Genomic DNA, 15,981 nt, shown 5'->3' on the forward strand with positions numbered 1-15,981 from the left:
TTGTGATTGTACAGTAAATTGTGTTAAATTTTGTGTAATTCATCAATACAAAAAATTTAAAAATATACACATGTGTTTAAACGAAACAAATCTTGTTGTTTATTTCATCGATGACGCTTGCTTGAAAATAAAACACAAAGAAAAATAATCCCTGGCATCGTGGCATAAGGAAGCTGCTTAGGCGCTGTTTGAAAGACCCACATAGAACTTTGATGCTGTTTATCTACTGCAAAAGGCGAATTAGAGCAGCGATCTTTAGCGTGCCAAAATGAGCTGCTTAAGCAATTCTGGCTATTTGGGACACCTCATTTTACATTCCACCTTGCGCGTATCTCAAATTTCCACGTAAGTTGAATCTCGTGATTTCCAGCCAAAATATCACTAATAATCGTGCAATTTTTCAAGTATGGGATGGTTTTCCCAAGTGCCACAAATCCACTAAACGACCACTAAACGGCTTCTAAACGACTCAAGTTCTCTACCTAAACGGAATATAGAAAGACTTCGTTTAGCAGACGCCAAACGACTCATGCATTCTAAAAATAGCAAAAAAGCTGGTGGCGCTATCTGTTGGTGGGATACCCCAACCAGTTGAGCTTCATCGCTTGGAGGAGAGCTTTCTCATTTCCTCTGTACTGTTGTATGGTTTCGCATTGAAGTTATGCATCGCTAGAACTAGAACGGCGATACGATTGTTTAAATACTAAACTCCAACGGAAACCACCAGCACTGAAGCAAGTGAGATTTGAGCAATGGTCATTGGTGTTGATACCCACGTATCTAACCACACGACCATTTACATAGATTTTTGCTCAGAAAGTTAGAAGGCTATATAGGTCATAATAAAATGCAACTTGTCGAAACACATTGCAAGAAAAGGATAGCAATATAATGATGAGTTGTAATACGCCATCTATTGATCAAACCAATGAAGCTGTGGAGCTTTCATTTTTTTTCTATGGATATTCAATTTTCCAGTCGTTTAAGCTTAATCTGTGGCGCTTGGGTTGCCACAAAATTAACTATGATTAAAAATGTACAGGCGTCCCCCTAGTTACGACCCTCTCGAGTTACGACCATTCGCAGATACGACGATTTTGATTTTAAAATGGCTAAAAATGGTCACTGAGAAGAAATTGATGTATTTTTTTATTTTCAATTTTGGTTATAAACTTTAAGTTCACAAATATTCGACATACGACTATTTCAACTTACGCCTTGCTTTAGGACATTTTTTCGGTCCTTAATACAGTCGTATCACGGGGGACACCTGTACGGGATTTGATATGTTCGATTTGTTGGTTGCCTAATCAAACATGTCAAATCCCATACATTTTTCATGTCCGATGTCGTGTTCGATTTGTACTAGAGCGCTGGGTTAGAAAACCGTGTATACATGGTTTTACTATCCCTACCAGCATTAAACGGCTTTGAAGGCATTCAGAAGGCATTTAAGGCCTTAGTCGCCTTAGAAGGTGAATAAAGATTTCAACCGAAACTTTCACGGCTGAAACGGGATCTCTTCGAAATCTTTCAACTTTTTGATTCAACGAGAACAGATAACTTGCCGCCATCTTAGCTTGTTTATATACTGGTTTTGCACCCTCACTAATGTAACTGCCAACTAGAGTAGTGACAACGCTTTTAGTTCCGAACCGAGAAAGCGTGTGTTCAAATCCTAATTTTTATTATCTTTTTTCTGTGTTTATTTCTTTTTAAATTAATATTTTCTTGCTATAATTAGAACAAATCAAATTTATGTGAAGCGAAATTTTAAAAACACCTTTTTAAAAAACATAATAATGACTATGTTTACCCTTCATAATCAGGATGGGAGAAAAATGTATCTCATTTCTCCTTTTACTAGAGTTATCGAAATAAGTTTGATATATTAATACCTTTCAACGGGTTGGTCTTTAACAACCGAATAATGCAGACCATATTTAATAGAGTGAAATAGCTCAGAGCTTAACGCAAGAGAACATAACATGTGAATCGTGCTATCGAATCTCACGCACATATCTGGGAACACTACAACAGCGCAGTGCCGAAGACGCTTGTAAGGTTTTCTTTTGACAGTTGCAATTTCAAATTTCAAATTAAAAGCGAAATTTTTCAATGACATATTTCAAAGGCATTTAATTACTGCTAAATGCACTGCTGATCGCCTTCAATTCGCCGGCGATTATAAGGCGATTAGAAGGCATTTAACGGAAATTTGCGGGTAGGGATAGAACTCAAGATCGCGGGACACTTTGACGAATCTGCGAGAGTTAATCGCAATACTGCGGAACGATACGTGAACACGTTGACGATACCGGGATCTGCGGATTTGTATCGCAAGACTGCGTCACATTTTTTCGGGCACATATCAAGGAAATATAACTTGACAGTCAAATTTTTCAAATTTCAAATTTCATGTTTTAAGATTGTGCATCAAACATTTATTCGCTTTCAAACTAATAAAAAAAACCATTACAAATTACTTTTCCAAGCTCCAAACAGTGGGAGCTAACATGAAAATAAATAAAAATTTAGACTGTCAAGTTATATGTCCCTGGGGTTGCGATAGTGTGCCACAGTCTCTCAAATCCGATGACCCCGGTATCGTCAACGTTTTCGATTAATGTTTCGCAGTCTTGCGATTGATTCCTGATTATTCATCAAAGTACCCCGCGGTCTTGAGTTCTATCGGAAACCCCTGTAAGAGGTTCCGTGTATCTCGGGGACTACCGGGGTACAGTGAATTAAAGCATATGCATAAAAACTATTAAATATTTCATTAACCACAAACATAGGATTAGCAGAGGATTTTAACAAAATTAAAAAGATAAAATAAAGTCAATTCTAAAATACGTGGATACGTGTCAGCATTGTAATAAAATAAGAAAAAAATCAATAAAGGCTAACAAAATCATACCATTTATTGCTCCGATCTTGTCGATACGCTCAGATAAGTTGTTAAAAACAAACTTTTTTTTTCGTTCAACACATTATAGAACATAATGAGCCCAGGAAGTATAAAGATGATTAGCTGATGAATGTTCTGGTGCTTCCCTCCATCTATTTGCCACCGAACCCACTCATTAAATTACCGAGGCCGCCCGCACCTTGTTGTAGCTGGCGCATCATGTTTTGTAAACCGTTCATGCCGCCCATCTGTTGGAACATGCGAGGATCAATCATCTTTGCCATCTGTTGATTCAGTTTGGCCATTTGTGTCGGATTCACGTTTTTCGTCATATCGCCACTCTTGAACAGTCCCTTAATACCTCCCATCTTCTTGATGACTGCAGCGAATTTCGTGTACTGTGATATCAAATCGCGCACTTCCCGCTCCATGACGCCCGATCCTTGCGCTACTCGCGTTACTCGTGTTGGCTGTTTGCTGAACAGTTTTGCGCCATCCTTGTTATCGAGCTCCCCGTCAGACATGGAGTCCATCATGGTCATTAGGCGCTTGATTCTAGCCATTGACTCCTGCTCACCGCCCTTGGTCATAAAATCTTGAGAAAATCCTGGAATCATTCCCTGCAATGTATAGAAATATTGGTTGTTGGTGCAAGCAATAAGATCAGTATTTTCCTCACAAAAACGACGATGACAGACGTACCATAATTTGCGAAAAAGGACCCATCTTCATGATATTTTGGAACTGTTCATACATGTCCCGAATGGTGAATTGACCATGTTTGATTTTATCGATTAGCTCTTCGTTGTCGTCTAGCTTCAATTCGTTCACCTTGTCGATTAAGCCCTCAATGTCTCCCATTCCAAGCAGTTTGCTAATAAAGGGCTTCGTCTTAAACGGTTCCAAGTCGTCTATGTGCTCACCAGTACCGATGAAAATGATGGGAGAGTTAGTTGCTGCCACCCTGCAAACGACACAAAACATAGAAACAGGCATTTACATTGTACACTATCCGAAAGAATAAAACAAACGCAACTTACGCTGATAGTGCACCGCCACCCTTTGCATGACCATCTAGCTTCGTAATAATGACCGAACCAATGTCCACCTTTTCTTTGAACGCTTTTGCCTGGGCCTCACAAGCCTGCCCAATAGTAGCATCCATGACGAAAATAATGTTATCCGGGTTGACCGCGTTGGCCACTGCCAACATTTCCTCGAAAAGTGATTCCTCCTGCTTATGTCGGCCACTCGTATCCACGATTATAAACTCAAAGCCCTCCTTTTTGAACATCTCTACACCATCCTGTGCGATTGTGACCGGATCGACTTCGGTATAGCTACCGTAGAATGGAATACGTGCCTTGGTGGCATTTTGCTTGATTTGATCGTACGCACCAGCACGAAACGTATCGGCACAGACTAGGCACGATTTCCAGTTTTTCTTTTGATAATGGTACGCCAGTTTTGTACAAGTTGTCGTCTTACCAGATCCCTGCAGTCCTACGAACATTATCACGTTCGGACGTCCTTTAATGGGCTGGTATGGCTTCACGCCCGGATCAACCAGCTTCACCAGCTCCTTGAACACTGCCGATTGAATCATTCGTCGCTTATTTAAACCTCCGGCCATTTCATCGAAGTCGATCACAGAACGTACATTTTCACGCAGCTTCTTCACCAACCGAATGTTGACGTCCGCCTCGAGCAATGCCGTGCAAATCTCTTTCAGCATCGAATCTAACACCTCTTCATTTATGATCGTCGCTTTGCTTAGCGAGTGCAAAGCATTCGTAATTTTGCGTCCTAAATCGGCTAACACCATCTTGACCACTTATTACAGACAGTGCGACGCTCCCTGAAAACTTGGACCGCTCCGGATTGGATTTTGTCAGCCTCGAGGCAACCTTAAATTAAGTTGCACGTTTTCTGTGACAAAGAATACACTTCAAAATCAGTGGTGTGTCTAGTTTGTATTAATGTAAACCACTTGTTTACCTGCGTTCAGGGGCCTAATAATACTTCAAAATAATGTCAATTGTTGCAATATTACTATAAATTGGAGATTGCAACGATACACAAATTGTCGTAGAAAAAGGTTTGTTTTGTACAGCTCCGTTGTGCCAGCAGGACAACATTCGACAGGCTGTCAAATTGTAATGTCAAATTAAAGCAAGGTCATTCCATTTCATTTGTCCACATGACAATCAAAGCCTTTTATAAAATCCAAAGTTAATTTGATATAGCGCGTGGCCACGGAGGTGAAAAAATGTTGTAAATTTTTTCAACTTTGTCAAAATTGCTTGTCACCTGCAAAAAAGAGCTTTTCTCGTGGCTGCACCAAAAACATACACGAAAAGCTCCAACATCTGAATATCATCGATATTTTGTTTAAGAAGCACGAAATAGGCACATAAATCAATTAGAATCATGCATTTTAGTATTATTATCATAGCAATGTGTCACAACTGCGCCAAATAGCTGTTTGTTTACGCTTTTTCGCGAACGTCAAATTTTGTCACTTTTTGTCAACTTTTGTCATCTTTATTTCCTGGCTGCTCCAGGTTACAAAATGTTGACAAAAGCTCAAAAACAGTGACAAAAGCTAACGTTTTGAAAAATTTGTCAGCATTTTGTCACTCTCATGGCCTTTCGCCTATATAGCGCGTGGCCACGGAGGTGACAAAATGTTGAAATGTTTTTTTCAACTTTGTCAAAATTGCTTGTCAACTGCAAAAACGAGCTTTTCTCGTGACCACACCAAAAATATACACAAGAATGACAAAAAGCTCAAACATCCGAATATCATCGATAATTTGTTTAAGAACCCAAATAACCACCCGCTGCGCAAATTGCGCAATTGCGCTGCGAGCAGTTTTCTGCGTAGATTTTTGCGTCGTTTTGTGTCAAAAAATACGCAAAAAATACGCTAGACTTCAGCCAAAACTACGCTGCCCCCTGTGCAAAGCGACGGAAGAAATCATTCCCTTTCGCGCATTTTCTCATGCCTTCTTTTTCTCTCCAACGGCAAATTTGTCGAGCAGCGTTTCGAGCTACCCGTCCCTGGCTCTGCCTCATACCCCTCGCCTGAGGGGGCTGTCGAAGGTATAGTTGTGTTGGTGCGTCAGACGGCCAATCGCTGTCAGCCGTCGTCCGTGCTTTTTCCCTCCATAGCGGTATCTCTTTCTCGCGTGTCTGGTTCAATGCTCATCAGTTGCTGTAGCGCTTAAAAAAGCCGTTAACAAACATTGCGGCGATGAAGTTTAATTTTCACAAATCAAACCAAAAAAGCGCAATGAGTTCAAACGCTGCCAAGTAAAAATGACAAAGGAATCGCTAGCGCACGCTGGAGGGTTTGCTGTGCAACGCGCTGAACCTTAATTCGCATTAACACGTACATCCCGGTGCTGATTTTCATCAACTTTCCGTTCCGCCGGCATCTAGAACGCAAGCTGATTGTGAAACCGGTATACTGGAAAGTTCACTGGCAGTCCCTGGGGCCTGCCATCGAACTCAACGTGTTAAGCATTAAGCATAACTTTGTTACCCTAAGCTTTTGCTTTCGTGTGGTGTAGGTTACACAGATATGCTGAGCCGTCTGCGCACCGGTGTGAGCGTGCGTGTGTGTGCACTTTTGCCCAATGTGTTTTCTTCCAGAATGTTATGATCCATCGGTCAAAGAAAGGAAGGTGTTCATGACAGTGGCGGATTAGGGGAATCGGGGGCCCTAAGCGGAAAGCTGAGTTGAGGCCCCTGTACATGGTAACTGATAACCGGGAGGAGGGGGTACTGGCACACAGCTGTTGGGAGATTTGGGGGGGGCTTCGACCATGGGACCCCTACGATCATCGGTCACAGGCCCTACAATTATTGCCGGCATGAGGGGGGAGGGGGGGGGCAAATGATTCTCCAGCCACGGGGCCACAACGACCATTTTTCCGGGGTCCTTGTCGCTAATACTCTGTCCACTAGTACGGTGTTTTTTTTTAATGTGAAAGTGCATCCTTCCCCCTGCATGCAGCGTATGCATCGGGCAGGAGACAGTGTGGCAGTATGCAAGTTGACCGCTGGATACGAGCGGTCCCGCGGCACCGCCATCATTCCGCACATCTTAACAGCATGCCCGTCGTGGGTTCTAACCGCGTATGAACCGTCCGCCGTAGCAAGAGCTGACTATCCGGCTACGTGGTACTCAAGACCTGAAAAGGCCGGCATGAACGCGTAGGATATTACGTCAATAATAATATTAATAAGAAGAAGAACTAAGCATAACAGTCCACAGCCGCGGAAGAGTTTGTCTTGACTTTGTTGCTGCCGGGCTACCACTAGGGCGCGAGCCGAACCCATTCCAAGGCAGTGCCGGTCGCTCGTCGTCATGATACCGACTCCAAGTCAACAAGCCGCCAGATTCTGGACAGACAGGTGCAGCAGCATACGCGCACCGTAATAAACAAATCCAAATCCTCTTTTGTTTGGATTCAATTCAAGTTTTGATTCTACTTGCATCCGCTAGTAGAATTGGAAAGGAATGTGCAACATAACACACGCACGTTTGCTTCGATCGTTTGTCTTTTTAATACCCCCAACAGCAGAGCCGGTCGCAAAGATGGTGGTGCCAATTAAATGATAGTATTGTCTCGCAGGTAGCGGTAATCGATTGGGCGGCGTACAGTGCGTTTTCTGAGAATACATGGAGTGTGTAGACGCAGCCGGTGACAATGCACGCATCAGAATCAAACAGTTTTGGTGTTCCCGCACGCACACACACACGCGCACGCACGCATGCACGCACGCATGCACGCGCGTACGCGAGAACGCACCCCCGAACGCGCGCACACGCTCGATCGATTTCCGCTACCCTATCGGTAGAATTGCTGGATTAACTTGTAGCGCATCCTCATCCAAAGCGCCGGCTGAAGTCTAGCGTATTTTTTTGCGTATTTTTTGACACAAAACGACGCGAAAAACTACGCAGAAAACTGCTCGAATTTGCGCAGCGGGCAGGCGAGGGGTATGAGGCAGAGCCAGGGTCCTCAGCCGCTGTAGTTTTTGTCTCTTCCTCGGCTGCTGTAGTCTCGGCCTCGTCCTCGATAAGAGAATGCGATAAGAGAATGCGAAACGGGTAGCTCGAAACGCTGCTCGACAAATTTGCCGTTGGAGGGAAAAAGAACGCATGAGAAAATGCGCGAAAGGGAATGATTTCTTCCGTCGCTTTGCACAGGGGGGAGTTGTGTTATAACGCCATCTATTGAGCATATCAATGAAGCTATGGAGCTTTTGTTTTTTTTAAGGATATTCGATTTTTCAGTCTTTTAATCTTAATCTGTGGCGCTTAGGCGTTCCTCTTGAGTAAAAAAAATATGTATAGGGCAAGATGGAATGTATAATGAGGTGTAGTTATAGCGCTTTTGGCGATCCCCCCCCCCCTGGACTCCGATTTTGACAGATGGTTTTCCGCTTGTATATGTATTGATGGATTGTTTACGTTTTGCATGGGGTAACTGTACCAGTTTTCGGCAGTGTACCTATTTTCGGCAGGGTAACTAAAAACGTGAAATTCTGCACAAATGCGGTAAAAAATTTCACAAAATACAATTTTGTAGTGAAAGTGTACTTATTTGATATTCACATACGAAGTTTCACACCATTTCATTACGTATTTTTCCAAACCCTACCCGCAAATTTCCGTTAAATGCCTTCTAATCGCCTTGTAATCGCCGGCGAATTGAAGGCGATCAGCAGTGCATTTAGCAGTAATTAAATGCCTTTGAAATATGTCAATGAAAAATTTCGCTTTTAATTTGAAATTTGAAATTGCAACTGTCAAAAGAAAACCTTACAAGTGTCTTCAACACTGCACTGTTGTAGTGTTCCCAGATATGAGCGTGAGATTCGATAGCACGATTTACGTGTTATGTTCTCTTGCGTTAAGCTCTGAGCTATTTCACTTTATTAATGATGGTCTGCATTATTCGGTTGTTAAAGACCAACCCGTTGAAAGGTGTTAATATATCAAACTCATTTCGATAAATCTAATAAAATGAGAAATGAGATGCATATTTCTCCCATCCTGATAATGATGGGTGAAGATAGAGTAATTATTATGTTTTTTTAAAAGGTATTATTTTCATTTTGCTTCACAAAAAGTTTGTTTATATTCATTATAGCCAGAAAATATTAATATAAAAAGTGTTTAGGATTTAAATGCGCCAAAATGTAGGCAATTTGTTGTACACGTGAAGTAGGCCGTAAAACCAATAGTAGTGCCATCTCGAGGCAATGACACAACTATTCCACACTTCACAGTAGCGCCATCTACGTGATTAGTTATGTAAATCATGGGTGATGTATTGACTAATAATTAGGAAACATTTGTATGTTCACGGAAAGAGGGGAAATTAAGCCAGCGTACAAACCCCAAAATGTAAACATCGCTAGCGGAGCACAGCACTTTGTAATAAGTACCCGAAGAAATATATGCAGAATTCAGTTAAAACAGCACAGACTGCGGAGTCAGAATTTATTGTTCTACATCTTCAAATCACCCAGCTGGCAAATCTTGTACAGAGTCCTTGGCGGGTAGCTCTTACTTGACACTTGTCAGCGCTCTCAGGTGTATTTGGTATCGTGCTGATTTTTGCTCCCTTTGAAACTCGAATCGCGAGTTTAAGGTAATCTAGTGTAGGGCGCAATCCTACACAAAAAGAAATAAGCACAAAAAAGATCATAAAAAATCAGGATTTGAACACACGCTTTCTCGGTTCGGAACCAAAAGCGTTGTCACTGCTCTATTTGGCAGTTACATTAGTAAGGGTGCAAAACCAGTATATATACAAGCGAAGATGGCGGCAAGCTATCTGTTCTTGTCGAATCAAAAAGTTGAAATATTTCGAAAAGAACCCGTTACAGCCTTGAAAGTTTCGGTTGAAATCTTGATTCGCCTTCTAAGGCGACTAAGGCCTTAAATGCCTTCTGAATGCCTTCAAAGCCGTTTAATGCTGGTAGGGAAATATCAAATAAATTGTGCTTTTCTCGGCAGCTTTGCTGTCAGCCAATCGTTCGGCAGGTTTTGTGATTAAGAGAATCAGAACAGTAAAACAATGAAAAAGTGGTGTATATTTAAGATTTTATGCTTATTTAATTTATTCTAACTTGTTCGGAATTTTAAAATCACGATAAACAGGTTATTTTTCACTTTAAATGCTGCCGAAAATAGGTACACAGTAAATCAAGGTCCTTGAAAGGGAACAGGTCGAAGCGCTTAGAGGAAATTGACAGAAAGCCATGGGAAAATTTTGACAGTTAAATTGAACATTGTTTATGTTTAGCGATGCACGTTGCTATGGAGTGAATGAGAGTTTTGTTCAGCATTTTACATTCAATTCCTGTTAGAATATTTGAAGAATTAGAATGCAATTAGAATATAACATGACTGATACAATCCAAGGATCTCATTTATCATTCGTAGCCGGGTTATAAGTAAATGACGGTATGCATATTGTACCAGTGTGTGTCGATTGGATGTTTCATTTTACTCTCAGTGTTCAATTGAAAGTAAAAAGGACTTCTTTAACCCAGTTGAACATGTTAAACATTTCGTTTTTCCAGCAGGACCGTTGCAAACGGTAGTGGTTTGTGGTCACGGAATGGCAAACAATGAAAAAGGTTATCAATGTTTCTGAATACAGAGTAGACTGCAATTACTTCTTCTTTATTGTCCAGAAGTGATTGACCGCAAGAAATTTAACCAATATAACCTTTCTAATAGTAAATTCGTCCACTTTTGCGCGTTAACTATTAGCCGTTTGTTTGTAAACACTTTGTCATGAAACTGTCAAAAGCGAGCTGAAAATGGCAACCTAGCAACGGGCTTTGCATCGACCTGTTCTCCTTAATAGATCTTGCAGTAAATGTTCATTTTTGACAGCTCAATGTTGTGGGCTCCTGCCGAAACTCGGAACAATAACACACTTTGAATTTGGCTGAATATTCCTTTTAAAATTGATCAGAACACTACAATGCGTATGTCGACATATAATATGACCTTTCTTGTACCAAAAATCACCAATTTTACGACAAACAATGCACTAACTTAAGAGAAAAATAAATATTTGTAAGCCAGTTCGCACCGTACGCTATAACCATCAAACTGTCAATGGCTGCTCTGTTTAAACGTCGCATCAAAATGGCTGTCAAAACGGGCCAAAATAAGCAACATAAAATTGATAATTAGAGTGCTTTTTAACACCAATCTTAGGAAAGTAAGATTGTTAAATTGCTTTAAACATTTTTATGTACATATTCACATTGATACAACCATTTTCTGACCCGTATTCGCGCTGCCGAAAATAGGAACACAGCCTGCCGAAAATAGGAACAAACTGCCGAAAATAGGAGCAAAATCAATGTTTGCATTTTCACGAATATTTATGAAAAAGGGCTTTGAAACGGCAAATAAAAAATATTGTAACATACTATGATAGTTTATCAACCAGAATAACAACACTTTCAAGAAAAATAATGAAAAATATTGATGTGTGAGCAATTTTTGTGAAACTGCTGCACTAGCCTGCCGAAAACTGGTACAGTTACCCTAGTCAATATTTGGTGGAGATCAATTTGGGTGAATATTTTAGTTTATTAGAACGCAGCCCGTGATTTAAAATGGAAATTTTCCTTCGAAAACTTGAAGCGTTCGCCAAATGCGGAAAACTAACTGTCAGTTTTCTTCGTCGATTCTTCTTCCACCTAGCTGTCAAAACGAGCTTATAACTTGACCTGATATCTTTACGGTCCTTGGTATAGGTATATATATACAGTAGAACGTAGTAGTAGTCCTATATACAGTAGAACGCCGTTTATCCGGGTACCTTTTATCAGGCAGTTGAGAAATGACAGTTCATTACAAAGGTAACTTTGCATTGAAAAACGGTTACCAGAGCACATTGTCATAACATAAAACGTTATAATTTGCGGGACATTTCAAACATTTTCATTGAAAAAACATGAAATTTATTTATACTGGTTAGGTTTTACCGAAACATAATATAAATTTAAAAAATACAGGAATTTGTGCTAAAATATATACTATGACTCATTATCCGTGTTATTCGAGTATCCATGTCGAGTCCCGAAGAGCTCAGATACACGGTGCTGTATATTGTATACGGTAGAAATTATGTGCAACGGCATAGAACGCGGGCATGCGCAGAGGAATATTCACGGCTCAGACGCGAAGAGAAACGAGTTCACCGCTCCAAGAAGCAAGCTTTGGAAGAGCAAAACATGCGGGAACTCGAGCAAACCAGAGAGGCGTACGGACCGACACGAAAATTTTACCAAGCGATAGCAGGTCACCGAAACAACGTTGTACCTAAGGTAACCTGCTGTCGCAACAAGGATGGAGATCTGGTTAGTAACCAGCCAGAGGTACTCTCGCGGTGGGCTCAGTACTTTGATGAATTACTCAACGACCAGTTTAACGAACAGCTAGAAGCGCCACTAGCAGATAGCGTCATGCTACTGCCACCTAGCATAGAAGAAACACGAAAGGCTATCCGTCGGCTGAAAAATAACAACGCACCCGGAACCGACGGAGTTGCAGCCAAACTGGTCAAGAATGGAGGTGCACGACTAGAAAACGAGATTCATCAAATTGTTACTGAGGTGTGGGATAGCGAATCGATGCCTTGTGATTGGAATCTCGGCATCATCTATCCCGTATACAAGAAGGGAGACAGGTTGGACTGCAACAACTACAGGGGTATTACGGTGTTGAATACCGCCTATAAAATATTCTCCCTGATCCTGCAGGATCGCCTTGTCCCGCACGTCGAAGAGATAGTAGGAAACTATCAAAGAGGATTCCGAAACGGAAAATCAACCACTGATCAGATCTTCACCATGCGGCAGATCTTGGAGAAGATGGCTGAATACAGACACGACACATACCATCTCTTCATTGACTTCAAAGCCGCATACGATAGCATAGTCAGGGTAAAACTGTACAACGCTATGAGCTCATTTGGAATCCCGGCCAAACTGATAAGGCTAGTTAGAATGACTATGACCAACGTCACATGCCAGGTGAGGGTGGATGGAAAACTCTCAGGACCTTTTGCTACCACCAAGGGTCTGCGCCAGGGGGACGGGTTTGCCTGTCTCCTATTCAACTTGGCGCTAGAGAGGGCCATCAGCGACTCGAGGGTGGAGACTACGGGAACCATCTTCTTTAAGTCAACCCAGATCCTGGTATACGCTGATGATATAGACAACATTGGTCTGCGGCTCTCCTATGTAGCAGAAGCGTAACAAGGGATTGAGCAGGCGGCAGAGAGCCTCGGATTGCAGATAAACGAGGCAAAGACCAAACTGATGGTGGCAACATCAGCGGACCTACCAATAAATAATCAGAATCTACATAGGCGTGATGTACAGATAGGTGAACGCACGTTTGAAGTCGTCCCAGAATTCACCTATCTTGGGTCAAAGGTCAGCAACGACAATAGCATGGAAGCTGAGTTGCGCGCAAGGATGCTGGCTGCCAACCGGTCATTCTACAGCCTGAAAAAGCAGTTCACCTCAAAGAACCTGTCGCGACGGACGAAGCTGGGACCATATAGTACTGTCTTACAGTCCTTAATTAGATTGATTTGGTTATCTTCCAGTAAAAGGCCGATTGTCGCTCGCGCCTTCTGATCACCACTCTTCCATACTGCTCCTATGGCTTCGGTAGTGGGACTGGCCGTCGTGTTACCCGGTCCATCGGTGATCACATACTGCCACAAAACTTCTCGGATGAGGAGGAATTCGACCTTTGTCTTCCAGACACTGTAATTACCTCCGTTGAGTTTTGCAATTCCCAATCGTTCCATTTTGCGAAATCTTTCTTTTGGTTAAAACGTTTTAAACGCCACTAATCCTGGGCCCATAACCTGTTGGAACTTCTTGTTCGTACGAGAGGAAAATGCAGACTGATTTATACTCTATTTCAACAAAACCTACTACACTTCGTTTAAACTAGCGAGGTTGCTATGATCACAACAGTAATGACTCACCTTCTTACGATTCAACTCACTTTAACTTTCCATACCGATCAGTTGATGATTAAGCAAGCACGACAGCAGTTAAACAACGATGCTTGTTTATTAGTATTTTTCTTAAATCTTTTAAGTACATTGATATAAGCAAAGACCATAGAGTAAACCTTCAGTAGAAATCATTTCGTTGGAGATAGCGATGTATTGTTTAGTTCACGAGTTTTCTTTTTTGTTTGTATATTTATGTTTTAACATAATGTACTTTCCATACATTTATTGTGTACAAATATTTAAAAACAATGTAGTTGTTACGATGAAGACTTTGTTCTATTTTCCTGCGTAATTAAAGCACTGCATTCAATCTTACAGATTCGCGTGTAAAGATTTGTGTTGCAATCTTTACAATCAAACTAGCGGCCTCTTTTCTTCAAGAACATTACTCTTCAGAATTCTAAATTTTGCTTGCGTTTGCTTTGTTGGCACTACTGCAGCAACAAGTCTTTCTCGTCCTGGGGTACTCGTCGTTTGGCTTCACGTATTGTCGTAGCGGGCATACACATAAAACTGCAACAACAGTACTATTTCATTCGGTAGCTTAGTGACTTACACTTTTGTCTTCGATACTGGTCTGCATTTCAGAAAATTCTCTCTCCCGTTTACGGTCGTGGTGACAGTCCACAAAGGCTGCATTAAACAGAATTTGACAACCCCGTTCAATCCATTGCATGAGCTGGTTTTTAGTTTGTTTGTTACTGCGCCATACGATACACACATAATAAATAGGAACACCGGACAAAGTAATCGCCAGACCAACTAGTAGGTTGAATGGTTCAGTGAACGACGGAAGCAGCACCAATCCCAGGCAACAGATGAGAAATATGATTGGCAGAGCTAAATTAACTTTAATAGGTCTCGGCATGTTAGGTCTGTAAAGAACCAATAAAATGAAATATAAATAATTATGTGTACAAGCATATCGAAAACATTTATGGACATACTTTGAAATTCTTAGCCACAGCAAACCGGCGATACTGGCGGCAACAGAAAGCCAGAGGATTTGGCTGAAATAGTTGATCAGAACGAAAACATTGGCAGAAAGCAGCATGATTATGGAAGTGATGCAGGTAAAAATAAGCGCCGGTATTGGGGTTTGCCGGTCGACATGAACTAGTGAAAACCAGGCTGGTAAATGTCCTTCTTGTGCACCAGTAGAGAAAAGACGAGCCGAGGTGAATAATATTCCATTAACTCCACCGAAGGTACTGAGAGCCACAAATATTGGTATCAGCCAAGCGACAGAGCCAAACATCCGATTGCCGAACGATACAGCGACGGCAATTGATGCAAGCATTTCCTGCCTCGATACTACCGCAAAATAAGCCATGTTGACAAAAACGTAGATACCAGTGACCATAGGCATCGCTATCCAAATAGCACGGGGAAGATTTCTGCAAAATTACAAAGAGATAGAAAATTACGATATAAAATAGCCTGATTAAACAACGCGACGCATCATAAGTGTTTCTTTACTTACTTGTAAGGATTTTCAAGCTCTTCTGTAACAAAGTTAAGATAGTTCCATCCTCCAAAAGCGAACAGTCCGGAGTAAAAAGCATACGCAAGGCTGGATAGCGCATATTCTCCTTCCCAAGGATTTTGGAAATTATCGAGTGACTCGGTTGCCATAAAATAAATGCCTGCCAGGATGATGGAAACTAGGGCAGTAAGCTTGGCTATGGTAAATACATCCTGTATCTTCATTGCCCATTTCGTTGAAATGCAGTTAATAGCCGTGAGAAAACAGAGACATACAGCTGCCAGAAGTCGCACAGCACTTTCTGGAGCTTCACAATCTTCGAAAAACGGTCTGACTGCGTACTGTGCAAAAGTTAATGCGACGATAGCCTGAAGAATGAAAGAATGGATAGAAATGTATCATGAGTATTGCGAATGTATTATGTAAGCGTGAAAGTAATATTTTGAGACCTCCAAAATATCAGGCTACCAAATCAGAAAACCATCGTAATGAAA

At 41.4% G+C, this 15,981-nt stretch overlaps 2 protein-coding genes across 9 annotated transcripts in view; both read right to left on the minus strand.

Annotated features, from left to right (window-relative positions):
* Window positions 1-2,901: 2,901 nt before the first annotated feature.
* Window positions 2,902-5,057, minus strand: LOC121589725 (signal recognition particle 54 kDa protein). Its single transcript, XM_041908832.1, has 4 exons — window positions 4,910-5,057; window positions 3,952-4,840; window positions 3,614-3,875; window positions 2,902-3,531 (listed from the first exon to the last, which is right to left on the minus strand). The coding sequence occupies exons 2-4, from the start codon at window positions 4,734-4,736 to the stop codon at window positions 3,064-3,066; spliced, it is 1,515 nt and encodes a 504-aa protein (XP_041764766.1). The 5' UTR covers window positions 4,737-4,840; window positions 4,910-5,057; the 3' UTR covers window positions 2,902-3,063.
* An 8,980-nt stretch (window positions 5,058-14,037) lies between these two features.
* Window positions 14,038-15,981, minus strand: part of LOC121588066 (Y+L amino acid transporter 2) — a 24,727-nt gene continuing 22,783 nt past the window's right edge. For all 8 annotated transcript variants that reach the window (XM_041905598.1, XM_041905599.1, XM_041905597.1 and 5 more), the window contains 3 exons: window positions 15,485-15,855; window positions 14,949-15,398; window positions 14,038-14,876 (listed from right to left, as the gene is read on the minus strand). In XM_041905598.1, coding sequence (XP_041761532.1) covers window positions 14,546-14,876; window positions 14,949-15,398; window positions 15,485-15,855 — 1,152 coding nt within the window. In that variant the 3' untranslated portion in view covers window positions 14,038-14,545. The remainder of the gene's footprint in view (window positions 14,877-14,948; window positions 15,399-15,484; window positions 15,856-15,981) is intronic.

The sequence above is a fragment of the Anopheles merus genome, chromosome 2R, assembly GCF_017562075.2.
Source record: "Anopheles merus strain MAF chromosome 2R, AmerM5.1, whole genome shotgun sequence".
NCBI classification, from domain to species: Eukaryota; Metazoa; Arthropoda; class Insecta; order Diptera; family Culicidae; genus Anopheles; species Anopheles merus.

What these genes read in the sequence shown, in the direction of transcription:
- LOC121589725 (XM_041908832.1), bottom strand. Translation starts at nt 4,736, where the DNA reads ATGGTGTTAGCCGATTTAGGACGCAAAATTACGAATGCTTTGCACTCG. An exon ending in GGTGGCGGTGCACTATCAGC is followed by an intron (nt 3,876 to 3,951) that starts GTAAGTTGCGTT and finishes TGTCGTTTGCAG; the next exon opens with GGTGGCAGCAACTAACTCTC. An exon ending in GTCCTTTTTCGCAAATTATG is followed by an intron (nt 3,532 to 3,613) that starts GTACGTCTGTCA and finishes TATACATTGCAG; the next exon opens with GGAATGATTCCAGGATTTTC.